This window comes from Sceloporus undulatus, chromosome 3 (assembly GCF_019175285.1).
Source record: "Sceloporus undulatus isolate JIND9_A2432 ecotype Alabama chromosome 3, SceUnd_v1.1, whole genome shotgun sequence".
Classification (NCBI taxonomy): Eukaryota; Metazoa; Chordata; class Lepidosauria; order Squamata; family Phrynosomatidae; genus Sceloporus; species Sceloporus undulatus.
Genome location: NC_056524.1, coordinates 216,793,664 through 216,819,304, shown reverse-complemented (window position 1 = coordinate 216,819,304; position 25,641 = coordinate 216,793,664). Strand labels below are relative to the sequence as shown.

Below are 25,641 nucleotides of genomic sequence, written 5' to 3'. Positions count from 1 at the left end.
TTACTATGAAGTGGTAAATTTGGCTAAAAACAATAACAGTAAGTTCCTATTATCTTTAGCAGCAACGCAGACTTGAAGCCAGAAGACTACACACAAAGGATGATAAACTTCTTCTTCCAATACCCAGAGAAAAGAAAACAAAGGAAGTAGCTCGCAGAATAGAAAAGGTAGTCTCTCTAAGTTGGTGGGCGGGATGGAGTTGTAAATTGGGAGCTGTAGTTGGCATAGACAATGTTATGCACAGAAACATACATGTTCTCCTAAACTCTTGGTTCAAGCTAAATTGTGTTATATTTATAGGAGTCCCTGGCCATTCCAGAACCAAAAGGTTATGCTGAGAAGCTGAAGAAACAGGATGCTAAAAACGACGATGAGGCACTATATGATGTGATCAGTGACCAGGAAATGGTGGACAGAGTGTTTGGTTTCTTACCTTCTTTGATTGGAGGACAAGAAGGACAGGCTCCCCTTGGTTTTGAGGCAAGTAGCAAGAAATTAGAGGCATGTTCGTCTTGTGTAATGGCATCCTAGAGCAGGGATGGGCAAAAGTATGGCAGCCCAGTGCTGCATATGGACCCTCAAGCCTATTTTTATGACCCCTTCACTCTTCCAGTCTTTTGAAGTCCCCAAGGGCCACCAGCAGTCCAAACATTTATTTGACTTTTTAGAAAGTACAATTTATTTATTTATTTATTTATTTATTTATTTATTTCCTGCTTTCCTTCCGGTACAGGGACTCAAGGTGCCATTTACAAATGCCCCATATGTACCCACTGGGCAAGAATTGACTTCTGGTTTACTTTCTGTTTTTTAAAAACCTCTCCTTCATCTAAAGCAGCTTTGGGGGGGGGGGTTTCAAAATTGCCCCCTAGAGGTTGTAGACACTTAAAAACTTAATTTTTGAGTTTAAATTTCAGGGGATGTGTTCCTCTGAGATCCCATTGGGAGGTAATGCACACACGCCCCAACCACTGGCAGTTGGCCATCCCTGATCTAAAGATACCTCACAGAAGAAATAGCTGCTCTGTAGTTATGGTACTTTTTAGTAAGCAACATTAACACAGAAAGAGATGCTTTCTTTGGTGAAGCAGAGAGCAGAAGATATTAGCTTCAATAGACACAGAACCATGCCATGCTGTCTGCTTCTTTGCCCTGAAGGATCTGGAGGCAAAGACACAGATGCAGAAGTTAAATGAGGTGGACCTGGATGCGATTCCTATGATCATGGAGCTGGAGGAGGAAGAGGACGAAAGTGATGATCAAGCAGAGTATACATTTGCTAAATTTGCAGCCACTTACTTCCAGGGATCCACAACACATACCTATATTCGACGACCACTACGCCACCCATTACTCTATCATGATGAACAGGATGATATTCTGGTAATTTATATATTTTTATTTATTGTATTTTTCAATTCACCCCTCCCAACACTTGAGATGATAAAACCATAAAAAGAAAAAAATAGAGATCCAAAAGATAAAATAAAATATAGACACTCTACTGTGTAAAATCAGGAGATGATATCAATACTGTAAGTTTGTCAGAACAGTATAATTTTAATCAACCATTTAAAGGCCAGTGCCAGCTTCCCTAAGGAGCGGTTTCCATACCTAGTTTGTTACTACAAATAAGTCTTTCTTCTCAAATGGGACCTCATGACTTCCTCATCTGAAAACAAAGAAAATACTTTATCCTTTCAGTTCTATTGTTTTACTCAAATACAGATTTATTTAATTAATCTCATATGACTGATTGACTGAGATTGGTTTAGTCAGATGAAGTCTTACATAACAGACCTTGTACTTGAAACCGGGGCTGGCTTTCAAACTAATTTTACTAGCAAAACAGTATAACTTACTGAGCAAGCTGCTGCTATTGCTTCTGCTACTAACTACAGTATTATGATTACTACTATCATTATTGTTATCATCATTATCATCATCACCACCACCATCATCTTTATTTATAACCCACCTTTCCCCCCAAACCAGGACTCAATGTCTTATGTGTTAAAACAATACAACATAGTTTAATTTTATTGTAATACTGTTTTTAAATATATTTTTAACTATCAACAATGTTAAGAAATAATTTAAAACATACAGTTAAAATATTAGAGGACAATTTTTAAAAGTACAGTTAAAACAATCCAGCATACTCATAAATACCCTTCCTTTTAAAAACTTCAATTTTCAAAAGACTGGAACCAAACCCCAGTGGATACCAAGGGTCCACTATATCACAGAAAAAGTAAAAGTGTCTCATGACCTGTCCTGTCCTTTGCCAGGCATCTTTAGCTGTATGGAGCGCCATCTTGCAATTCATGGGTGATTTGCCAGAACCAGTAAAGAATACCAACAGCAAAAGCAGCTCTGAGGTGACTCATATTTATGACAGCTTTGGTAAGAAGAGCCACCTGCAGCCTACAGGTAGCTACAGTCCTGATCTGGTAAGAAGGAGATGTTCTTCATGGCTACTACTATATTAAGGGAAGGAAATGAGAAAACCCTCATTGTTTTTACTTACCCCATGCTTGAAAATCACACCCATATCCACTTTCATAGAATCATAGAATCATAGAACTTTATCGCACTGCGTTCCTTCCACCCGTTCTGAGAACGGAACGGAAGGAGCAGGGGCGAGTGCGGAACGAGTGGGGGGCAGATTTTACCGCACGCATCCGTCCCTCATTCGTTCCGTTCCCCCTCTCTTCCGTTCTTAATCCGTTCCAGAGGGGGAAATTTTTGAGAACTGTTCTGAACAGTTCTCTCTGGAACGGAAGGGGCAGGGAAGAGAGGGGGAACGGAACGAGTGAGGGACGGGTGTGTGTGGTAAAATCCGTCCTCCACTCATTTCCGTTTCCTGCTGGGCCGGGCCGAGAACCCGGTGCGATAAACTCCATAGAGTTGGAAGAGACCACTAGGGCCATCCAGTCCAACCCCCTGCCATGCAGGAAATCCAAATCAAAGCATCCCTGACAGATGGCCATCCAGCCTCTGTTTAAAGACCTCCAAGGAAGGAGACTCTATCACCCTCCGAGGGAGTGCATTCCATTGTCGAACAGCCCTTACTGTCAGGAAGTTCCTCCTAATGTTCAGGTGGAATCTCTTTTCCTGCAGCTTGCATCCATTGTTCCGGGTCCTGTTCTCTGGAGCAGCAGAAAACAAGCTTGCTCCCTCTTCAATATGATATCCAAATATTTAAACAGGGCGATCATATCACCTCTTAACCTTCTTTTCTCCAGGCTGAACATCCCCAGCTCCCTTAAGTCGTTCCTCATAGGGCATGGTTTCCAGACCTTTCACCATTTTTGTCGCTCTCCTTTGGACACGCTCCAGTTTCTCAATGTCCTTTCTGAATTGTGGCGCCCAGAACTGGACACAATATTCTAGGTGGGGCCTGACCAGAGCAGAATACAGTGGCACTATTACTTCTCTTGATCTAGACACTATACTTCTATTGATGCAGCCTAAAATAGCATTGGCCTTTTTAGCTGCCGCATCACACTGTTCACTCATGTTCAACTTGTGGTCTACTTGGACTCCTAGATCCCTTTCACACGTAGTTTCATTCAGCCAGGTGTCACCCATCCTATATCTGTGCATTTTATTTTTCCGCCCTAAGTGCAATACCTTACATTTCTCCGTGTTGAATTTCATTTTGTTAGCTTTGGCCCAGCTTTCTAGTCTATTCAGGTCATTTTGAATCTTGATCCTGTCCTCTGGGGTATTAGCTATTCCCCCTAATTTGGTATCATCTGCAAATTTGATAAGTATGCTTCCAATTCTGTCATCCAGGTCATTGATAAAGATGTTGAATAGCACTGGGCCCAGGACAGAGCCCTGTGGGACCCCACTGGTCACTTTTCTCCAGGATGAAAAGGAGCCATTGTTGAGCACCCTTTGGGTTCGGCCGGTCAACCAATTACAGATCCATTTAACAGTTCCTTTGTCTAGCCCACATTTTACAAGCTTGTTTGCAAGAATGTCATGGGGAACTTTGTCAAAGGCCTTACTGAAATCAAGATATACTATATCCACAGCATTCCCTTCATCTACCAAGCTGGTAATTTTATCAAAGAAAGAGATCAGGTTTGTCTGGCATGACTTGTTTCTCTGAAACCCATGTTGACTTTTTGTGATTATGGCATTGCCTTCTAGATGTTCACAGACTCTCTGTTTAATGATCTGCTCTAGAATCTTTCCTGGTATTGATGTCAGACTAACTGGACAATAATTGTTGGGATCCTCTTTTTTCCCCTTTTTGAAGATGGGGACAACGTTTGCCCTCCGCCAGTCTGCTGGGATCTCTCCTGTTTTCCAGGAGTTTTCAAAGATTATTGCCAATGGCTCCGATATTACATTTGCCAGTTCTTTTAATACCCTTGGATGGAGTTCATCTGGTCCCGGAGACTTAAATTCATTTAGATTAATAAGGTGTTCCTCTACTATCTCTTTACTTATTCTGTACTGAAATGCCCCTATCCTGTCCTCTGCTCCATTATCCTCAGGTTGAGCACCGTTTGCCTTTTCTGAGAAGAATGAGGCAAAGAAAGTGTTGAGTAATTCTGCCTTTTCTCTGTCTTCTGTTAGCATTTTGCCATCTTCTCCACTACGAGGGGACGCTGCAACAGCCAAACCACGTGAAAAACCTCTGTAGTAAAAAGAACCTGGAAAAACCAGGTTCTTTTCAAGGCACCCGGTGCACATCACGAATGCACCATTGGTGCACCAGTGACATAAGCAATTCTCAGTGACTTCTGTATGCTGCACTTCACTTACGTCATCATGGAGGTGCCTGTGTGGACGGGACGCCGCTACATTGCTGCCGCCATTACACACTAGGGTTCAGAAGCGTGTGGTTTCATCTCCAAGTTATCTCATTATATATATGCAAATATTCAAAATCCAAAACACTTCTGGTCCCAAGCATTTCAGATAAGGGAGTATCTTAACCTGTCTCTCTCTGGCTTTGTTTCGCGAATGAAGATTTAGGAAGGATTCATCCCGCACTTTGTACAAGCGCGCTGGTGACTAAAAAGGCCAATCCGGGACAAACAGGTCCGGTTGCAGAAAGCACAGTGGAAAGTCTCCTTGGGTGATGTTTCCGGGTTGTGGTTCTTTCTGCGTTGTCGTTTCTCTTCGAGTCTCGTTTGCCATGAGCTTTCGAAAAAGGCTGCAGCATCGTGGATAGTGCGTCTCCATGCCTCCCGATGTGAGGCAACATTTCAGGCTTGGCCAAATTGATCACCAACAATGGTCCGCCTTGGCCTCACATTGGGATCTTAACCCGTAGTAAAATGTTAAACACCCTCCTCATCTGGTAAACAAAGGGCCCGAACAGACAGGCCAAAATAAAGCTGCTTTGAGTCATTTTGGAGGTATGCTGTTTAAATGATGCATGCGTCCTAAGAGGTCGGAAGTCGGGCCGAATCCACACTCTAGTCCTAAAGACTGGAGCGCAGCTTTGGTGCAGCTTCTGGCCTCTTAAGATGCATGTGTCATTTAAACAGCATACCTCCAAAGTGACCTGAAGCAGCTTTATTTTGACCTGTCTGTTCAGGCCCTTAGTCCATAAACTAAGTAACAGCTACCTGATCCCAGCATCACGAAATGTAATGAATAATGCATTGAGTACTGAAGCATTACAGAGATCCCCTTAAATCACAGTGTGTTAGCATGTTCCTTTAGAGGTTCTGTAACAAACAACAAAATTAATTACTTTTCAAAGGTAACATTCTAGTTTCTGAGTAATCTTATAGTCCTTCCTATCCTGGAATATCTATTTGCCTGCAGATACTAAATTGCCTAGGCAGGTGTTGCAACATGAGTTCAGTGGCTCACCATATAGCAAAGGCCAACTGAAGACTTTGGGTCAACTCAAGGCTCCAGTGTGAGTTCCACTGCTCTTACCAGTGACACAGCCTCCAGGTATTGTAGCCAATTAAAGGATACACTTGCAGCCATGTGAGAGGTGCAATAAAGGGAGGTCAAGCACCTGGAGTATTGTATTACATAAGTGATGCATTATGCATGGAACATGGGCTCTGGATTTGGTTGACCAAAATCAAAGGAATTTTCGAGATGGCTGTTCCATAGTGTAACTGGGATTCTGTGGCTTAATTGTTCACTTCCTGCAATTAGTCTTGCAGACTTGAATTGGTATAATTAATGGGGACAAGCTAGCTGTCTGTGGTGGCACTATTGTTGATTGTAAGCCATTTTAGTGTTGCAAGAAAACTAGGTCATAGTTCATTAGGACTCGGTGGAATAAAAAGAAAGTACCACATTCCATGTCGATGACTCAGTACATGATTTATAATGTTGGCAAGAGTGACTAGCATTTTATAATCTGCAACATACTTTCATGACCCTCGTCCTCTTTCATTAAGGGTATAAATTCTGACTATAGTGCATAATAGCTATGGCAGGACTTATGCAAATGCTATGCTCAATTAGAGAAGCACCTAATTCTGCTCCCCCCCCTAAAAATATTTGCTTCAATAAGATTCATAATTTGGAAGTTTCCAAAGTTCATACCCACCCCATGCTACTTCTCCCATTCCAGAATATGTTTCTCATTCCAAATGTTAAGGTCTTTCTAGTGCATTCACCCGAGCCTAAGGGCCTCATGAATACCCGCAATCTCATGTGCTGCTGCACCGTGATGGTGTCTTTGTACATGTCCTCCTCCCACAGTATACTGCCCAGGCAGACTGTTATCACTCATCATGTACCTAATTATATTTTATATTTTTATATGGCTAGCTATCCTTTCTAATGAACTGAATGAATCTGAAACCTTAGAAAAGTTTTGAACGTAAGGGTAGTTTCAGAATATAAACAGAATATAATTTCACCCATTAGTTTCTTTCTTACTTTTGGGACCAGGTAGCCAGGTTGTTACCATGATTTATCACTTACATTATAGGCAACAAACAATCCCATCTAAAGAGCAGTCATCATTCCTATACTATTTAGTTTTAGAAGTTTACAGAAAATAGTACTTGAGACTTTGGAGAAGGGATTATAGTCTGTTATGGTTCCCCTCTCATAGATTTGTCCTTAGTTCCTTACTGAGTTTTCTGTAATGCAGTAATTCTCACCATCTTCTGATGATTAAACTAAAACTTCCTGGTAAAATATCTTTACCTTAGGTGGACAACAGGAAGGATAGCAAGTTCTCCAAGGTAATTTCATCTGTGAAGCTAAAACACAAGTCCAAGATGACTGGAAAGGTGAGTTGTGTATTGTCCCTGTAATGATCATGGTACCCCATGCTCAAATACCCAACCCTGTAGTGTAGAATACCTATCTGTCCCTGTGCGGCTACCTGTTTTATCAGCCTAGTACTTCACACTATTGTAAACTGAGCAGATATGGTACATTGATTTTTATTGTTTGCCCTGATAAAATATTTATGACAAGGAAGAAAAGGAGAATTCAGCTTTCAAAATAATTCAAAATAATAGAGGAAACTGGCAGAAGGAATTATAAACATATTTTGCACTGGAAGGAAGGGTTTAAACAGAGTCTCAGGCCCCATTCATACTGGGGTAAAAGACATGGAGGGAACTGGGATGATCCGGATGCCCCTCCCCCGAATCGCTCCGTTAGCAAGTGCCCACTACAAATTGAAATCGAATGCATTTTGACAGAAATCGAATGCATTCTGTAGATTGACCGCTGCCAATCAAGCTATCGTCATGGTGACGTTTGCAGGGCATCGGGGGGAAGTGTCCTCCCTTTTTAAAGAGCCAGGCACAGGGGTTTCAGCGGCTGAAGCAGGGAGAGAGATGCCTCTCTCTCTCTCTCTCTCTCTCTCTTTTTTAATAAACCTGTGGGCTTTTGGGTCAGATCTGCCCCTGTTCCAGGCAAAGGATGGGATTGCCATGCATTTTTTTTTCTTTTAAAAGCAACATTAGCTTTCCCTTTGCTTCCCTTGCTGTATCTGCTCAAGAAGACAAATCATTCGCATATTTGCTCAAAAAAAATTGTTAAAAATGTAACATTGATTGTTTGCAACATTTGTAGCTTCTCCCTCTGCAGAAAGCAAGTGCAAGCCTGGCTCCATCTGCCTCTGGAATAGAAACCATGCGCATGTGCGCTCAAAAAAAATGGTTAAAAATGAAACATACATTCTGGAATAGAAACCATGCGCATGTGCGCTCAAAAAAATGGTTAAAAAAATTGTTTGCATTTGAAAAGGGGGGGGTTGCCTGACATGAGCTCCGTTCATCCTCCTGCAAGGGAAGGAATGCCCAGCGACAGAGGGCTTTGGGCAGGGGATGCAGGGAAAAGAGGCTCCTAAAGAATGCCTTCCCTTGCTCCCTTCTGCCCAGGGCTCTTTCCTCCTCCCCCTCCCCTCCGATGAGGGGAGGAAATGCCTTGCCCTTTGCCCACCCTCTGGCCTAAATCCCTCCCTCAATTTGCCTCGATCGTGACCGAGGCCAAAGTTCTCATTCCCAGGACCCAGGGTTTTTAAAAAGAAACGGTATTTGCGCCAATTTCAAAAGACCCGCGCTAGGGGCCATTTAACACGGAACGGGTGTGCAAGCCCCGGATTCGCTTGTGTGAGATTCGGGGTGAGTAGGAACTTCACATGATTGAATCGGTTTCAAAACCGATTTTTTTTGTAATGTGAATGGGCCCTCAGTTTGAGTTGAGATGGATCTAGAAGGAATGTGTGTTTCTGTGCAGAGGTAAGGGGATATCTGTTGTCTTTTTATATGAATATGTTATCTGTTGTACATGACAATTTTCTGTCCTAGAATTAATTGTTTAGACTAAATCCAATTTTTCATCTCAACAAGAATAGGTCCACTGAATCAGTAGAACTTCCTAAGTAAACAGTTCTGTAAGTCCATGAATTCAATAGGTCAACTCTGTTTGGGGCTAACAATTGATTTAGCCCTGTGTCTTGAATAAATCCTTTTGCAACAGGAGGTTTTCTGCTTTGTTTTAGGCGATAAGCCCGATAACTAATGGGGAAGACATGTCTCGGGAGGAGAGTACTGTGTCGGAGAGACCTATGTCCAACCTTGAAAAAGTGCACTACATTATTAGCAATGCCATTCAGAGTCCTGACATCAGGTATTTAATTGGTGTTATGAGGAAGCTATCCATTTTATAGTTATTCACCATATTCTTTGCAAGTATATTGTGTGAACAATACATGAGTAGCTTAGGGACCAAGAAGAACTTCATCATGCTTTGTTCCTTTTACAGAGATGAGATTTATTGCCAGATTTGCAAGCAACTCACTGAGAATAACAAAAAACAAAGTCGTAATAGAGGTTGGATCCTCCTGGCCCTCTGCCTTGGTTCTTTTGCTCCTTCAGACAGGTTTGAGAAGGTATAATTATTCATGAGATGTTTACTCCTGCTGACAATTATTGTGGTTAGATATTAATGGAACATACAACTATTTAAATTTGTCTGCTGGAAGCATAAGTCATGTAGCTCCATAAGCATCTTTTACCATTCTGTATGTTTGCGATAGCTACACTGATGTCTAGCTAATGTGACTTAATTTATTAACACCCTGATTGCTTTGAGGGATGATATCACTTCACTCCACTTTCCTTTCTATTGAATCTTTACCTATCTACTAAATTTAGATCTTGTAACCATCATGAAATATTTTGCTATTGACGTTTGTTTCAATAAATACATTATAGAGATGTTCAAAGATTATCATCTTTAGTAATAATTTCCCAGTTCTTGATTATCCTTCCTGAGGAAGCCTTATTGGTACATTTTGGGCAACTAGAGGAAATTTCCCATTCTCTCTAGAATTTTCCCAATTTTAATATGATCTGGAAGATGTTGGATCATTAAAATCAAAGTATGGCCATGATTGTGCTCAGCTTCCCTTACCTAATTGCTGAGAAGTGTGCATAGAGGAGAAATTGTAGTCTTTGAGTGCCTGAGACAAAAAGACGAGAGCTGTTGAACCCTGCTCTCCTATTCTTGTTGTGTCCATCTTTCTCATCCAGTCATCTCCTACCACCATACCATCAAATTTTTGTTAATTTACTGCAAGATATTGTCAGGAAACAGTCTCAGAACAGAACAGTGCAAGAAATAGGACATGAGCTATGACATTAACTGAAGTTATTAAATTACAGTATATACCGAGTATTTGTATTTGTTGTTGTGTCTCTTTTTATGTAATTTACAACCTAAGGCAATCCTGTCACAGAGTTTTCTTGGAAAGATTTATTAAGAGGGGGTTTGCTCCTGTCTTCCTCAAAGGCTGAGATAGTGTGACTTGCCTAGGGTCACAGTGGGTTTATATCAGTGATGGCAAACCTTTTAGAGACTGAGTGCCCAAACTCAAAGGCGTTCTTACAACGGGTATTACCTGGTGCCGGGGCAGGACTTCCAAGGGGATGGGACTTCTTCACCCACCCTACCATCTCTCCTTGTGCCCACAGAAATGGCATAACATGCCGTAGAGTCTCCACCACAGGTTTATATAGTTGTGTGAGGATTCAAACTCTGGTTTCCAGAGTCATAGTCCAACACTCAAACCACTACGCTATGCTGGCTTTTGACCCAGTATTATACTTGATAATAAAAATAAAATATACAAGTATTGCATGGAGAGTTATGTTCTGAGATTCTGTAAAGTTTTTCTTTCATAAATTAACATGAGTGACTTTCCATAAATCACCATTTTCCATTTTGAAACAGAAAAACATGACTCTCTGCTCTAGGATCCTGATCGTATCTTGGATCCTCTTTGTTGGCTACTACATAAAAGGAGGGTGAATGAGGAGGTCATGGTGTTAATACTAGTGGCAACAGGAAAGCCAACAAAGGCATTTGTTAGAGGCAAGCAACCCTTTTGAACCCTCTTCGATATTTGCAAGCTGACAGAAGGCAAAAATGAAAGAGCGTCTACTAATTCTGAAATCAAGGCAAAGATTCAGGATTATACATTCCTTGCCTTGAAAGGAACAATGGAAGATGTAATGTAATTACAGATGTATCTGCTGCAGTGAACCTTAACATTCCAGAAAGTGACCATTCCAGTGCCAAGAGGCTGTTTAAGCCCTGCATAGCATCAGAGCATCTCTGTCATGCTTGGTGCAAAACCATACGTTGAGCATCAGCTACACATTTGAGATGGCCCCATATTCTCTACTGAAACCATTAAGTTCTTAAATGGACTGTTTAACACAGCCGCAGTGTGGCTGTTGATATCCCCCAGCACAATTACCCTGGTGAATTCAACACCACAGCAGGGACAATGTCAGTTAGTTTACAGAGGAAAGCCACTGGACAGTAAGCAGTCTAACAGCAATCCCTTTTTGTCTTTCCTGTCCTGTCTTTAGAAGTTTTTCAAATCCATATGAGCATCTATGCTTCCTAAAAGCCTGTTCTGGTTTATATTTTCAGTACCTGCAGAATTTCATCCGGGGTGGACCACTATTGCATGTATCATACTGTCAGGAAAGACTGCGGCGCACACTAATGAATGGAACACGGTCTGAACCACCCAGTTGGTTGGAGCTGCAGGTACTCACTTGCCTGTATTCCATTTACCATATATACTCGTCTACAAATTGACCTCATGTATAAGTCAAGGGAATGTTTTAGGGTCAGAATCATGATTTTGATATGACCTGTGGATAAGTCGAGGGTAAAACTTAGGGGGCTATAAGAAAGAATGGAAAAAGGAAAACAGCACTTCCATCTCTCCTTCTCCTTCTCTGGACCTCTCCCAACCAGCTGACACCATTTCCCTGGTGCTGGAGGAGAGGTTGGAAAATCGGATTGGGGAAGTGGAAGTTCAATGGGGTGTTTCCTTGATGGGAAGAGAAGTCTTTAAAATCAGATTAGGAAACTCTTTCACACACACACACCCCCACAGACACACACACTACCTCCTGTCTCCAGGCACGAAGAGTGGAGAAGAGTGGGGCATCATGGCGTGCTTGTTTCAGGACCTTTCTAAGCAGTATTAGTGTATTGACCCATATATAAGTTGACCCAAGATTTTAGGATCAATTTTGGGACATAAATTTTTCTACTTTTAGTCGAGTATATACGGTAAGTGTCTCTTTTCTCACATGGATAAATCTTGTCATTGGAGTTTATCAAACAGGAGGAATTTCTCTTAAATTTGAATGAAAAGAAAGTGGGGCCATAACACATTCAGTTAAAGTCGTTAGTTTAGTGCAATTACATGAATGCATGTTGCGTTCAAACTGGCCTCCCATTGCCCAAAAATAGCATGCCATTGCCCGAATTTGCATGTGGCAGTCTATCACGTAATAACGTGAAACCACATGATTGCGTTCAAATTGACTTCCCATTGCCCGAATTTGCATGTAGTGAGTTATCACGCAATAACGTTAAACCCCATGATTGCGTTCAGATTGCCATTGGATTATACTTTCAATTTCCCTTGTCTGATAAACTCCGTTGTTCTTTTGACAGTTGGCAGACTGTGCTGCATCAGTTCTCACATTACTAGTGTAATGTAAGAAGGGGGCCACTATTCCTGAAGGAAGAATGATTGTTTTTCTGTGCAGTTTGTCAGCAGTAATATTATAATGAGTCATTTGATCCATTTTGATAAATATTTCCCGTTAAAGTTTTCACTTCATTTTAAAGCTGCTGTTTTGGTCCTACTAGTATGATTTTTTTGTTTTTTTCATAACACTGCACTAAAAATGTGTGCCCTAGTTGAGTATTGTGTGTGTATTTGTGTGTCAGGCTGTATGATTCATGGATGTGTATGTCATGAACAGTTAGTCTCCTTATGGTCTAATTAGTCAATGTACATTCAAGTCTTTGGCAGTTAATTTCTGATTTCATGTCCAGGATAAATAGACATATCTCCATGTGTGAATTACGTATGCTATAAATTGGGGATTCTTCAACAACAATCCTTTTCTGTGAAATTGCAGTCCTGTGTGCTATTTTTATGTATTTTTATGTATGTATTGTATTATTCACTGCAGACAAAAAAAATTTGTTTCTCTAACCCTCCTTCGCTATTATCCAAGTGGAGTTAAAAAACATTCAGCTTGCCAGAATATGGAGGAAAAAGTGGGCTGAGTGGGTGTCAAAGGAGCTTCGCTGTTGAGCTTCTTCTGACTGGACAAAAGCCCCAGTAAATGGCAGGCTATTCTGTACTGGAATGCAGTTGTTCTCATTCCCACATCCAGTCATACCTCAGACATACTGGGATTTGTTATTTTGATTGCCTTGTGGTGTGGGTGGGCTTTCCTACCTCCCAGAATGTGCACTGGGGGAAGACAAAAATGGGCACACCTTCACCCACTCATCATCAGGGCTGCCAAAGAATAAGGAAGGAACTGAAACATGGAAGCCAGATAGAGAATTTACCCCAGATGGAAGCTCCCAGGGTTTCAAAAGAACTTCCTCCTGCTGAGGTGCAAAATGTTATGGTTAGACCCACAGAAGAGCTGGAACCGGAGGACCTTGTGGACTTAAAAAAAACCCCACCAAGTCAGTACAATGCTTCAGATCCCAGGGCTGTTGTCCAGTTTGGTTTAATGTTTTGTTAACAGTCATGCCTATACAGAAAAACAGAAACTCGGCACAAGGACAGGACTCTAGTGTGAAAGCAACCTGGCAGGGACGTAGCCAAGGGGTGGGTGGGTTCTTGGGGTCCAGACCCCCCCCCCCCCCCCTAAAAAAAAAAAAGGTGTGTGCTGCGGCCCCGCCCCCCCCAACCCCCATTATAAGGGGGGCATTGGGTGGGAAACCCCCCCCCCCTTCCTAAACTCCTAGCTACATCCCTGAACCTGGATATTGCAGATTACTTCTTACTATATTAATTATTTCTGGAAGAGAGTCATTGTGATAGGAGTGAGACTTTTTTTACATCTTATGTGGAAGCTGAAGAATTGCATAATAGAAAACTGTCTCTGTTAGTCAGTATTTCTTTCTTTTGCATTTCAGGCAGCATTGGATAAAAAGCCTATTATTCTGAGTGTGACCTTGATGAATGGCAGTAGTATCACAGTTTCTGCAGATTCAGCTTCCACTGCAAAGGAGATTTGCCAGCTGGTAGCTGATAAAATGAAGTTGAAGGATACATTTGGTTTCTCCCTCTACATTGCTTTGTATGACGAGGTGAAAAAAAATTATCACTTTGCAATGAAGTTTACCCAGATGCATTCAAAAGTGCATCTGCACAACTCTTTCTAAAATACCAGTATTTTTTCTTTCATCTATGGTTTCTCATTTCTTCATGGAAAAACCAACAACAATGATTTTTTCAGGGCTGTAACAGGATCTTTCTACTGTCTCTTCATTTAGCACAAGTTTAATCCAGAATCTAAATCCAGTCTAATATTATTAAATTACCTCTACAATCAGTTGCACCAGTTATTATGGCAAGAAAGGAGTGCTTCAGAAATGAAGAATAGTTCATATGCCAAAGCATGGACCTTTTTCTGTTTTAACTGGTACAGCCAAGGGGTTTTTCCCCACCATTGATTGAATGTGGTATTATGATCATTGATAGCTATGAAATAATTGCTTGTGATAAACTATATGTACCGGTATTTTCTTTATAAGGTTTACTGTATTCAGTCCACCTTGCTCTCATTACTCAATTCACACAATTCATACATTTAATTTGAGTGGTTAAAAGTCTTCTGTGGCTCAAACAGACAAACATACCAGTTTCTATAAGTACCAGTAGAGCTTGAATACTCAATTATGGAATATATTGATTATCCTGGACTCAAAATACTGGGAAATAAATGTAGTGGTACCATGAAATGTTGTATAATTTACACAGTGATGTATATTAGGGATGTAATATTTCACTAAGTTTCTTCTTGAAGGAAACAATTAGTAATTTTTGTACTTTCCTTCTTATATAAGAAAATTGTTGAAAACTGTGTGGTTTTCAAAGATAGTTTGCAACGGAGGACTTATTCTGTGCAAAAGTCACACAGAAAATGACATTTTCTGCTAGGAAATGTTGATTCTGTGCAGAAATATTGCCTGTGTAAAAAAAATGCTGTTTTCTGTGCAAATTACTCACTTATAAATTTTGTGCAGAAAAAAAATCCCCAACGACAGTATTTTCTATGCAGAAAACAGCTGTTTCTGCACAGTAAATAATATTTCTGCATAAGAATATCATTTTCTGTGCAGAACAACTATGTGCAAATTTTATGCACTAAGTAGACCGGCACAAAGAGCTGGCCTCGAGGCAGAGTGGGGGCATGGTGGTGAAAAGAGTGGTGAAAAGCTGCCACAATGGCTAGGGCATCCTTTCCATGGCACAAAAAGGAGCTGCTTTTCACAGCTCCTTCTTGAGTTGCGGAATGCGAGATCAGGGCCATGACATGTAGTTGCCGTGGCCCCAATCCAGCAGTGAAAGAAGCAGCTGCAAGCCACCCCTTAGGGCAGTGGTTCCCAACTTTCCTAATGCCACAACCCTTTAGAATCATAGAATCATAGAATCATAGAGTTGGAAGAGACCACTAGGGCCATCCAGTCCAACCCCCTGCCATTCAGGAAATCCAAATCAAAGCATCCCTGACAGATGGCCATCCAGCCTCTGTTTAAAGACCTCCAAGGAAGGAGACTCTATCACCCTCCGAGGGAGTTTGTTCCACTGTCGAACAGCCCTTACTGTCAGGAAGTTCCTCCTAATGTTCAGGTGGAATCTCTTTTCCTGCAGCTTGCATCCATTGTTCCGGGTCCTGTTCTCTGGAGCAGCAGAAAACAAGCTTGCTCCCTCCTCAATATGACATCCTTTCAGATATTTAAACAGGGCGATCATATCACCTCTTAACCTTCTTTTCTCTAGGCTAAACATCCCCAGCTCCCTAAGTCGTTCCTCATAGGGCATGGTTTCCAGACCCTTCACCATTTTTGTCGCCCTCCTTTGGACACGCTCCAGTTTCTCAATGTCCTTTAATACAGTTCCTCATATTGTGGTGACCCAAACCTATGAAATTATTTTCATTGCTGCTTCATTAACTGTAATTAAATAGGTGTTTTCCAATGCTCTCAGGCGACCCCCATGAAAGGATCATTCGAACCCCAAAGGGGTCCCGACCCACAGGTTGGGAACCACTGCCTTAGGGACAGTTTGTTCAGCCCTTAAGACTCATCAATCCAGGATTCATCTTGTCTGAGTTTCTTAATACTTGAAAAAACATGTAATTTGACACTTTTTAAAACTTTTCCAAATATTTTTTCCATCCCTGGAATATAGCACACATATTTTTTGATTATGCTTTTTCACTTCACTTCTAAATATATATGTACTCCCCGCTGCATCCCCCCTAGTCAGTGTAATGCACTGTTTCAACCTCCTGTGAACATGGTTTCTTTAGTAATAATGCTATTTTATCAAGACCCCTCCCCACCAAACAGCCCAATGGAACATAAAATTAGACCATCTTCTCCTTTTGTGACCTTATGTCTGCATTGCCTTACAGTAGTTGCTAATCCCTACTGGTGCCTTCAGAATCCATGGGGTAATTTTCACTTACCTTTGTAATTGACATAATTGCTGTGATATATTCAGGGACTTTTTTTCTCATGGTTGTTAGCTAATTAATTAAATGAACAATGTATTTATCCTTAAAATGAACACTGTCCCTGTTATCAGGCTTGGTCACTAGGAAGTGAACGGGAACATATCATGGATGCCATTGCCCAATGTGAACAGCTACAAAGGGAGAAGGGTGGCCATGAGCGCTACACTCCCTGGCGTCTCTACTTTAGGAAAGAGATCTTCACTCCTTGGCACAACTCTAAAGAAGATCCCGTCAGCACTGAGCTCATCTATCATCAAATCATTCGTGGCATCCGGTATGGGGAGTACCGCTGTGAGAAGGTGGGTTTTTTATTCAGTGAGGATAATGGAGGAGTGGGAGTAGCAGTAAAGGCACATAGGAAATGAACTGATCTGGATAACATCTAATCTTTAGACTAATGGACTGCTTGCCCAACAGAAGTTTTGTTTCTCCCACTTCCCTCTGCAGCTCCTTGAATGGCCCCGTATCTGTTCCAGAGGCTTACCAACTCTACTGAGCAAATTGTGGACTGGGGGAGCGGGGATTCAGTCTGCTAGTAGAAGGACATAATTGTATACAATCCATAATAACCTGCATCTAAAGGATGTTACTTTGCCAAGAGGATCTTTCTTGATTATCCATTTTTTATCTTATTCCATCCATGTAATTTGTTTTATGTATATTTATATATCAGCCTTGCTGGGGTAAGGTGATTTTCCTCCCAGCCAATATATCAGTAAGGAATTGATGAAATTAGGTCCAGTCTCAGAAAATCACATAACTTGATCAATTATTACAGGAGGAGGACTTGGTGGAGATAGGAGCCAAATATTGTTATGTTCAGTTTGGAGCATCCATCCAGAATGAGCTGGTTCTAAAGATACTCCAGGAATGTATTCCAGCAAAGCAGCTAAAATCCAAACACCAAGAAAAGTGGGTGAGCCTCATCACATATGCTCATGCTAAGGTAAGGATGCCCAAATGGTACAAGAAGTGACATTAACTACAGTTTCATTCCTTATAATGTGATTTTGTTTTGATTTCTTCTATAGCAGAAAGCTGTAGCCCTAGACTGATGTAGCAGAGCAAAAGAAGATCAATATTTTAAGCCTCTATAATTGATTGATTGATTAGTTATTTATTTATTTGGTTATTTGTATCCCACCTTTCTACCAAATGGGACTCAAAGTGGCTGACAATAGAAGTTAAAACAATGTGTGCTACAACATTTTTAAAAGCCTTAAACAATCAATCCAATTAAAGCATTACTTTTTAAATATTAATTTAAAAATCAAAACACATAAAATGGTATTATGCATTTTAAAAAATCCACAGCCACTGTATATCCCTCTACCTTAACCAGTTGAATGCCAAAGGCCTGTTTAAATTGGAAGTCTTTACTTGCCAGTGAAAAGACAGCAAGTGGGCCAACCAAGGAGGGAATTTAATAGCCAAGGAGCTGTGAAGGTTCTCTCCTGTTTCCTCACCAGACAAAGCCGTGAGGGTGGTGAGATGGAGAGAAAACCGTCTATCAAAGATCACAAGACCTTTCAGGCTGAACCGCTATACAGTATTCGAAATATGCTCTTTGTCCTTGTCTCCATCCACTACAAAGCACCTGTGGCAGCCCAGTGGTGGATTTCTTTGGCTCTAAAAGATTTTGTCATGGCAGCATAGTATTGGCTGGCACATCTGTGTGACTTTTTGGGATATGAAAGTTTTCTTCTGTTTTCCTTTTTAAGTGGTTTGACATATGCTAATCTTGCAAATGCTAAACCAAACATACATTGTCTATAGTAGGCGAAAAAATCTCCAAACTCTTCTGGGAGAGCTAGAGTCTTATTTCATTATTTTGCCCTCAGTGCATGTTCACATTAAAACCCAGTATGTTACTCTTGTGTTGCAGGCTCCTTATACACAGGACCGTCTTTCAACCCAGAGTGTGAAGGAGCAAGTAGTGGATTTTGCCCGTTTTCAGTGGCCTCTGCTCTTTTCTCGGTTCTTTGATGTCACCAAATTTTCAGGTAATGGCAACACCTTTTGTTTGGGCCAAGGCTTGGAGGGAAGATCTCTGAGATAAAAAGGTTGCTACACTAGTTTTTAAAATTGTGTTTGCAGGGCCAAGCCTACCCAAGAACCATTTCATAGTGGCAGTTAATTGTAAAGGTGTCTGCTTCCTTGATGGCTCAGAAAAGAGACTTCTAGACTTATCTTTTCCAGAAATTACTGGCATTCACACGAGCAGGTAAGTATCACGGACACAGAGAGGGCGGCGTCATCCTTTCCAGCATTGTGCACAGGTTTCTGAGTTGAATTTTGCTATAGGACATGCTTGAAGAAACTGTAAAGTGGACATTCTGAATGAAGAAGCCTTAGAAAGCTCTACTGAGGGCTGGTGTAGTAAGGCAGGTTCAGTAAGCCTCGTCTGTTCCCTCATACAACATAGTGGCTCATTCCCCATACACAGCTGCTTAAGGATCAAGGGGTGCACAGCTACCATCTCTTCTTTATAGTACTGCCCATATTTGATTATTTTGCTTCATTGTCATAAGTAGCTGAAATAAGAAGGGGAGGATTCTTCTTTTTGTGTTTGGATAGCATTCTCCCCCCACTCCCAAAATAATTGTAGAGCAATATTTATTTAGAAAGTAAATAAATGAGACTTTTGATTTTACTATGCTGCCTTTGTCCCTTATAACAGCCTCTTCCAGCTTGGCATCCTTCAGCTATGCTGGACTACAATTCCCACCCTCCACAGCCATCAGTTATCGCTGTGGATGACAGAAATTGTAGTCCAGCAGATGTGGGAGGTTGCCTTTCAGCATTGTGCCCCCTCATCCCCCACAGATAAAGAAAATAAGATTCTTCTGTAAGGGGACATGGAATTCTGACTTTTTTCTAGGTAGTTCTGCTTCAGCTCTTAGATTTAAAAATCTTTAGTGGTTTATGGCTGCTTATGATTCCTGTGAAGGAACATTTGAGCTCTTCACCTGAGATCTGTGGGTGGGTGTTTAGATATTTGCAGTGACAGTTGCATGTTTCGGGAGGGGGGAATGCTGTCCAGTGAGTAGCAAATCTGCCCTGTGCTTTAGTATGAACTTTAAAGCAGCTAGCTAAGCTGTGGAAGTTATTTTTTAAAATATGGATCAGTACCTTGGATAGCTCTGTTAAAGTTGGGTAGCTAAAACTGAGAACAGTTTCACCAGCTCCCTAACATGGAAACTGCCTGCTGCCCCTGGGTATTTGAGATCTGTTCTCTGGCAGTTCTAGGGCCCGTTCTCCTTCACAGTTTGCTTTGTCATCCACAGGGCAGTCAAGACATTTGGACAAAGTTGCACTCTCACCACATTACGTGCAGAGGAGTTTGTGCTGACCTCAGTCAACAGTGTTGTTATTGCAGAGCTGGTAGTCAGATTTCTAGATGAACTGAAAAAGAGGTCACAGTATGCTGTGGCAATGCAGGAGACTAAGCAACAAGGTAATTTGGAAGACCTGTTTCTATTAGATAGAAAGAATCTACCATATCTTAGCAAAAGATAAAATGAAGGCTAAAACAAAATGTTTGTTTGTTTGTTTGTTTGTTTGAGATGCCACCTTTCTCCCAAACTGGATACAAAGCAGCTCACAACAGATGCTTGAAAACGACAATAAAACAGTACAATTATAAAATACAATTAAAACACTACATTAACAAATAATCGTATAAAATCCTTTAAAATACTATACAGTATTAAAAATATAAAACCATTAAAACATTAAAAACATAACCAAGCAAACACCCCAATAAGAAGCCTCCCTGAGTACAATTATGTATTAAAAGCCTGCTGGAAAAGAAAAGGTTTTGCCTGCCAACAAAAGGAAAGGAGAGGGGAGGCAGCCTAGCCTCGCACAGAAGAGAGTTCCAAAGGATGGAAGCAGCCATGGAGAATATTCTCTCTCATGTCTGCACAAAGCAAGCTTGTGATGGTTGCAGGACCAAGAGAAAATATAGCATGACAGCCTGATCTAGCAAGAGAAAGCAATTAACATAAAGTAGGCCCTTGGTGTCTGCTGGAGTTTGGTTCCAGAAGCCCCTGTTGATACCAAAATCTGTGGATGCTCAAGTCCCATTAAATACAATGGCATAGTAAAATGGTGTCCCTTATATAAAATGACAAAACCAAGATTTGCTTTTTGGAATTTATATATATATATTAATGTTTGCAAACTGTGGGTTGTTGAATCTGAGGATAAATAATCTGTGGATATGGAGGGAGGACTGTATTTAAGGGTTACCAAATGTTGGTCATGAGGAACCAATATGCCAAACCTCTATAAAATTCAAATTATGTCTATGCCTATTTTTATGGTGGCCCAGAGGCACATGTAGCACAGCAGTGTGATGCGAAACAAATTAAAGACATATCCTGGTTCTTATGCTAATGCCACGCCTGCGATATGGTTACTGTTTTACATCCTGTTTTGGTACCACTCTGTCTAAATGATTTTTGAAGACCAGTGTGGGACTGATTTGGACTCCTTCTTCAGCTGTTTGATGTCAGGCATTGATTGGGGCTCAGCTACTGTTAGTTGGTACGGTCCTGTAAAAACAGCAATTCCCACCCAACCACTTCTTCAGTTTGTACTTCCCTTGGGAATTTATGGATACTCAGTTTGTCTATCTCATGCACTGCTGTTCATAGAGAAGGATGTCATCAGACTGTTTGCCCAAGGGTCACTTTGAGATGGAAGGTTCTTAGCACTACCAATCAAAATAATTTGTTCAGCTATTCCAGCTTTTTCACTCTGATGAATTTTTGTGGAACATAAAATGATGGAAACAGCTATCACAAAACATGAGTAGATGTTATCTGTCCCCTCGTTAACCTTCTGTGACTATGACAGGGCTATTGTACAATAAGAAATCTTGTACAATAGGGGATATTCATGTTTAAAACTTAAAAGGGATATTCCTGCTTAAAACTTGTCTCAGAATTCTTAATGAGCTCAGACTTTTGCTGTGGAAAGAACTAAGGGCCAAACTATACATGACACCAAAGAACTGCTCACCAATCCAAATGCCTAAATTACTCTACTTTTTAGTCAAGAAAAATGAATAGGGAAATAGAACATATTCCACATCATATCTAGTTTGGTTTCAGAAGCTTGGTAAATTAATTCCATCAGCACTGTTTAGATTTAGCAGCTTGAAGATATAAAATGGATTTTCCATTAGGTGGCATGAATGGCTATTAGTGGAAGATGTGTGCAGTAGCAAATAATTTCACGGCAGAAGGGGATAGCAAAACAGAAAATGAAAAGTCACTAGAAAAAAGGTAAAAAATGGAATTATATGAACTATGACACAGAATCATAAAATTCTCAAAGCCATCCAGTCCAACCTCCTGCCATGCTGGAAGACACAATCAAAGCACTCCTGACAGATGGCCATCCAGCCTCTGTTTAAAGACCTCCAAAGAAGTTATGAGTCATGAGTTATTTGTCACAGGCACAAAACATATAATTTTTGTTTGTTTGTAGCAAATCATTTTTGTGGCTCACTCATGAGACCAGTGTGTGTTGTAGTGATTTGATTGTTGGACTAGAACTCCAAGAGATCAAGATTTATATCCCAACTCAGCCATGGAAATGTACTAAATGACTTCAGAGGAAAGCAATGGCAGACCCCTTATGTTTAAATCTTGCCAAGAAAACTCTATAATAGGTTTGCCTAGGATCACTATAAGTTAGAAATCACTAGAAGGCACACAACAAAGTTATATGCAACCTGAAATATTTATTTTAGCAAAAAAAAGAACAACAACTCCATGGTTATTAAAAGTCTCCTTATGAAAAATGGGCAGTCAAAACAGCTTCCTGCATATTTTCTTTCTGGATAGCATGCTGCAATTCTTTTATTTTATTTTGCAGATGATACTTCAATTCTAGCCTTTAAGAAAGGGGATTTGCTGATTTTAACCCAGGATAAAAGCCAAGGAGAAAGCCAAGATTGGATCTATGCTCAAAATGAGCGGACAGATAAATTTGGGCTTGTGTCACGGGATGCAATCTATGTCATTCCTACTGTTACAAAACCTTCTAGTCAGATACTGGTAAGGAGAAAATAATGCAATATCAACTATTGACAAATGAGTCCTACAACAGATAAAAAGCTCAAAGCTGCACCAATTTGGGAATAGGACCACAGTTTTCTGACTAAAGACAAAACTTGACAAACTTGGCAAAGTTGTCAGAAACAATCTAATCCTTTTTGACAGTTTGGCTGGAGCCACCTTCTTTGCAGCCTACTAAAGTCTGCGGAGGGAACTAAATTGGTTTTTGATAGTTTAAAAAGATCAGTGATTTGTTGGTCATATGTGTTGCCCCCCTTTTAATGTACTGGACCATAAAATTTTCACTTTTGTGATTTCTGTTCTCTTTGCCCCACAGTTTATCCAGCATCAACAACTATTGTTGATACTCACTAGGTGATGTTTGTAGGAATGTCTTCCCACAGTTTCTCCTCTCCATTTGCATTTTCCTCTAGTGTTTTGTGCCAGGACAAATGGGCTGGGCACTATGTTATCAGTTAACAATTTGGGCACAGTTATAGTTATCATAAATCAATTACAATTATATGAAACATCTTTCCTGGGTAGACAAGGTGTAGGCAAACTATGGTTGAGGGGACCCAGGGCCCAGTGGTTTCAAGACCAGCAAATTGTCCAGTGACATTGCTAGGGGTATGTGGGGTGTGTGGACCAGGTGACACCACAGATGGGGGTGTCACCTGGTGGGATGGTACCCCCATTGAGGAGTCTCCCTTCCAAGTCCAGTGTGGCCATTGGAGCCACGCCAGACTTGGAAAGTCTTTGGGGGGATGCGGCTGCCTTCCGAGTCTGGAGGGACTCTGATGGCTGGGGGTGGGTGGGAGGCAGAGCTTTCAGACTCAAATGGGGCAGCCAGGGGACAGGCTGGCCGGACAGGGGGGGCAAGGCAGTTTCCCCCTCTTGCACTTAGTGACACTAACCCTAGTGATGCCACTGAAATGGTCAAGTGGGCTTGCTAACAGTGCCAGATGGGTAAGTATCTGGGCAGGTTTTTTTCTTATCAGCCCCATCAATGTGACCAGCATGAACTGTGAGGAGGGAGAGGTCACCTGCATCTGCTCAGACTACAGATCACCCCCATCCATCCTCTACCCCCCCCCCCCCCGTCTTTGCCCTTTCCCCCCTCCAATTTATCTCATGCTTGATGTCCCTGGAAAAGTGGCGGATCGGGGCCTCAGGGCTGCCACTGTGGCAGCTGAGGCCCCGATCCGTCGAGGAAAGGGGCGGGTGCAGGACGCCCCAAAGGGGCGGTCTATACACCGCCTTACTGAACTGAGAACTCTCAGAATTTGCACATGCTTTTAAATGACAAAACAAAGCAGAATTGAAATAGCTACTGGCTCTTAAAAGGGAACCTGCAGACTTTTCTAAATTGTGAGGACTGACATTGCCTTACAGCTTATTTTTAAGGTCTAAACCAAGCAGCTGAGACATGGAAAATCTCTCCACATAATAATCAAGTTCGCTGTTGGGATCTAAGTAACTGCCATAGTTTGGTGTATGCAGTATCTTGCTCACAGATCTCTTCTGCATAATTCCTGTGGATAGTCAATAACTGACATAGTATTGTCTTTGTCACAAAACTTATGGAATCTGATAAGAGCCATGTCTTTTTAGGGTTTGTTGATCATGTCACCTGAACAGCGGCGGTTGGCCTCACTGAATTCTCGTGCAGAGGAAACTGAGGAAGAGGAAGCAAAAGTGAAGCCTTATACTCTTGAAGAATTCTCCTATGAACATTTCAGGTATTTGTTCCTTCAACTTGTACAACTTCTGTTATTCCTGTGTTGCATTTTGAGCTCAACTAACTGTGCAGTGTAAAAGAAACCATAGCTTGCAGGAGTAGGCAAAGTAGTAATCAAGAGAAAGGCAAAGTCAAGTTAAGAGAAGAGAATCCTACTGGACCATAATAAGTATATGTAAGAATGCAGAGAATATGTTTCTTGTGTCTGGTCCTGTTCCTCATATAATTTCTGTAACAATTTCTTTCATGAATTAAGGATCCTTCATTGCACCCTTTCTGTGGCTACACAGGCATAAGGTATAACCACGTTAGCTGCTCAGCTTCTATGATTCTTCTCTGTACAGATAGTACTAAAGTAGTACAAGAGACATCTTATGGAAATGGCTGCTCACCTCTCTGGTAATTGGTCTCAAGGTCCAGTTATCAGGGATGGGGGGTTGGGGGGGTTGCACTACATTTTAACATTGTTTTTGTGTGCCTTCAAGTCTATCCTGACATATGGCAAGCCTATCATGGGGTTTCTCAGCAAGTTTAATTCAGAAGGGTTTTGTCATTGTCATCCTTTGAGGCTGAGAGAGAGTGTGGGTTTCCATGGCCATGCCAGGATTCGAACCCTGGTCTCCAGAGTAGTCCAACACTCAAACCACTACTCCACTCTAATATTTTAACATGTTTATAGACAAATATGGATTGCAGTGGCAGACGAGATCAGGCAATATTTTAGATGATCTTGGTCTTTTATTTGCCCAGAGTTCCTGAGAAGGAGTCCATCAGCAAAGCTGTCTTACACAAGTCCCGTGGGCGAAGTCACCTGTGGGCTCACTCTCGGGAGCCCCTGAAGCAGCCCTTATTGAAGAAGGTGTGCACCAACCCAGACCTGTGGGACTTTGCTTGCCAGAGCTTCATTGATATCCTTCATGCTGACAATAACTGATTGGTTATGGGACAGGTGTGGGTAACTTTTCTGAACAGAAATCTGGAGGTGGTGGTGATGCTGTTTTTTTATAAACTTGCTAATCACTTTCACCTGCTTTTCTTTATTTCTTGTGGGTAATCCCAGAAGATAAATTATGGATAATCCCAGGAGATAAATTTACTCTCTGTATCTGATTATCATTAGACTGTGGTGATTGAGAATTGGGAAGAAGTCATGGTAAGCAATACTACTGAGTTAATATATCCATATTAGTTGCCAGGCAGCGCAGTCTTAATTGTTTCATTTATCATCATCATCATCATCATCATCATCATCATCATCATCATCATCATCATC

At 41.2% G+C, this 25,641-nt stretch overlaps 1 protein-coding gene across 1 annotated transcript in view; it reads left to right on the top strand.

Moving 5' to 3' along the window:
• The window catches only part of MYO7B (myosin VIIB), a 63,824-nt gene that overhangs the window by 26,798 nt on the left and 11,385 nt on the right, over window positions 1-25,641 (top strand). The window contains exons 21-37 of the mRNA XM_042460950.1: window positions 60-167; window positions 301-480; window positions 1,159-1,383; window positions 2,292-2,453; window positions 7,161-7,241; window positions 8,969-9,096; window positions 9,232-9,358; window positions 11,410-11,529; window positions 13,948-14,121; window positions 16,628-16,855; window positions 17,335-17,502; window positions 18,442-18,559; window positions 18,654-18,780; window positions 19,844-20,013; window positions 22,446-22,627; window positions 24,242-24,369; window positions 25,119-25,276. Of these exons, the coding sequence (XP_042316884.1) occupies window positions 60-167; window positions 301-480; window positions 1,159-1,383; window positions 2,292-2,453; window positions 7,161-7,241; window positions 8,969-9,096; window positions 9,232-9,358; window positions 11,410-11,529; window positions 13,948-14,121; window positions 16,628-16,855; window positions 17,335-17,502; window positions 18,442-18,559; window positions 18,654-18,780; window positions 19,844-20,013; window positions 22,446-22,627; window positions 24,242-24,369; window positions 25,119-25,276 (2,584 nt within the window). The remainder of the gene's footprint in view (window positions 1-59; window positions 168-300; window positions 481-1,158; window positions 1,384-2,291; window positions 2,454-7,160; window positions 7,242-8,968; window positions 9,097-9,231; window positions 9,359-11,409; window positions 11,530-13,947; window positions 14,122-16,627; window positions 16,856-17,334; window positions 17,503-18,441; window positions 18,560-18,653; window positions 18,781-19,843; window positions 20,014-22,445; window positions 22,628-24,241; window positions 24,370-25,118; window positions 25,277-25,641) is intronic.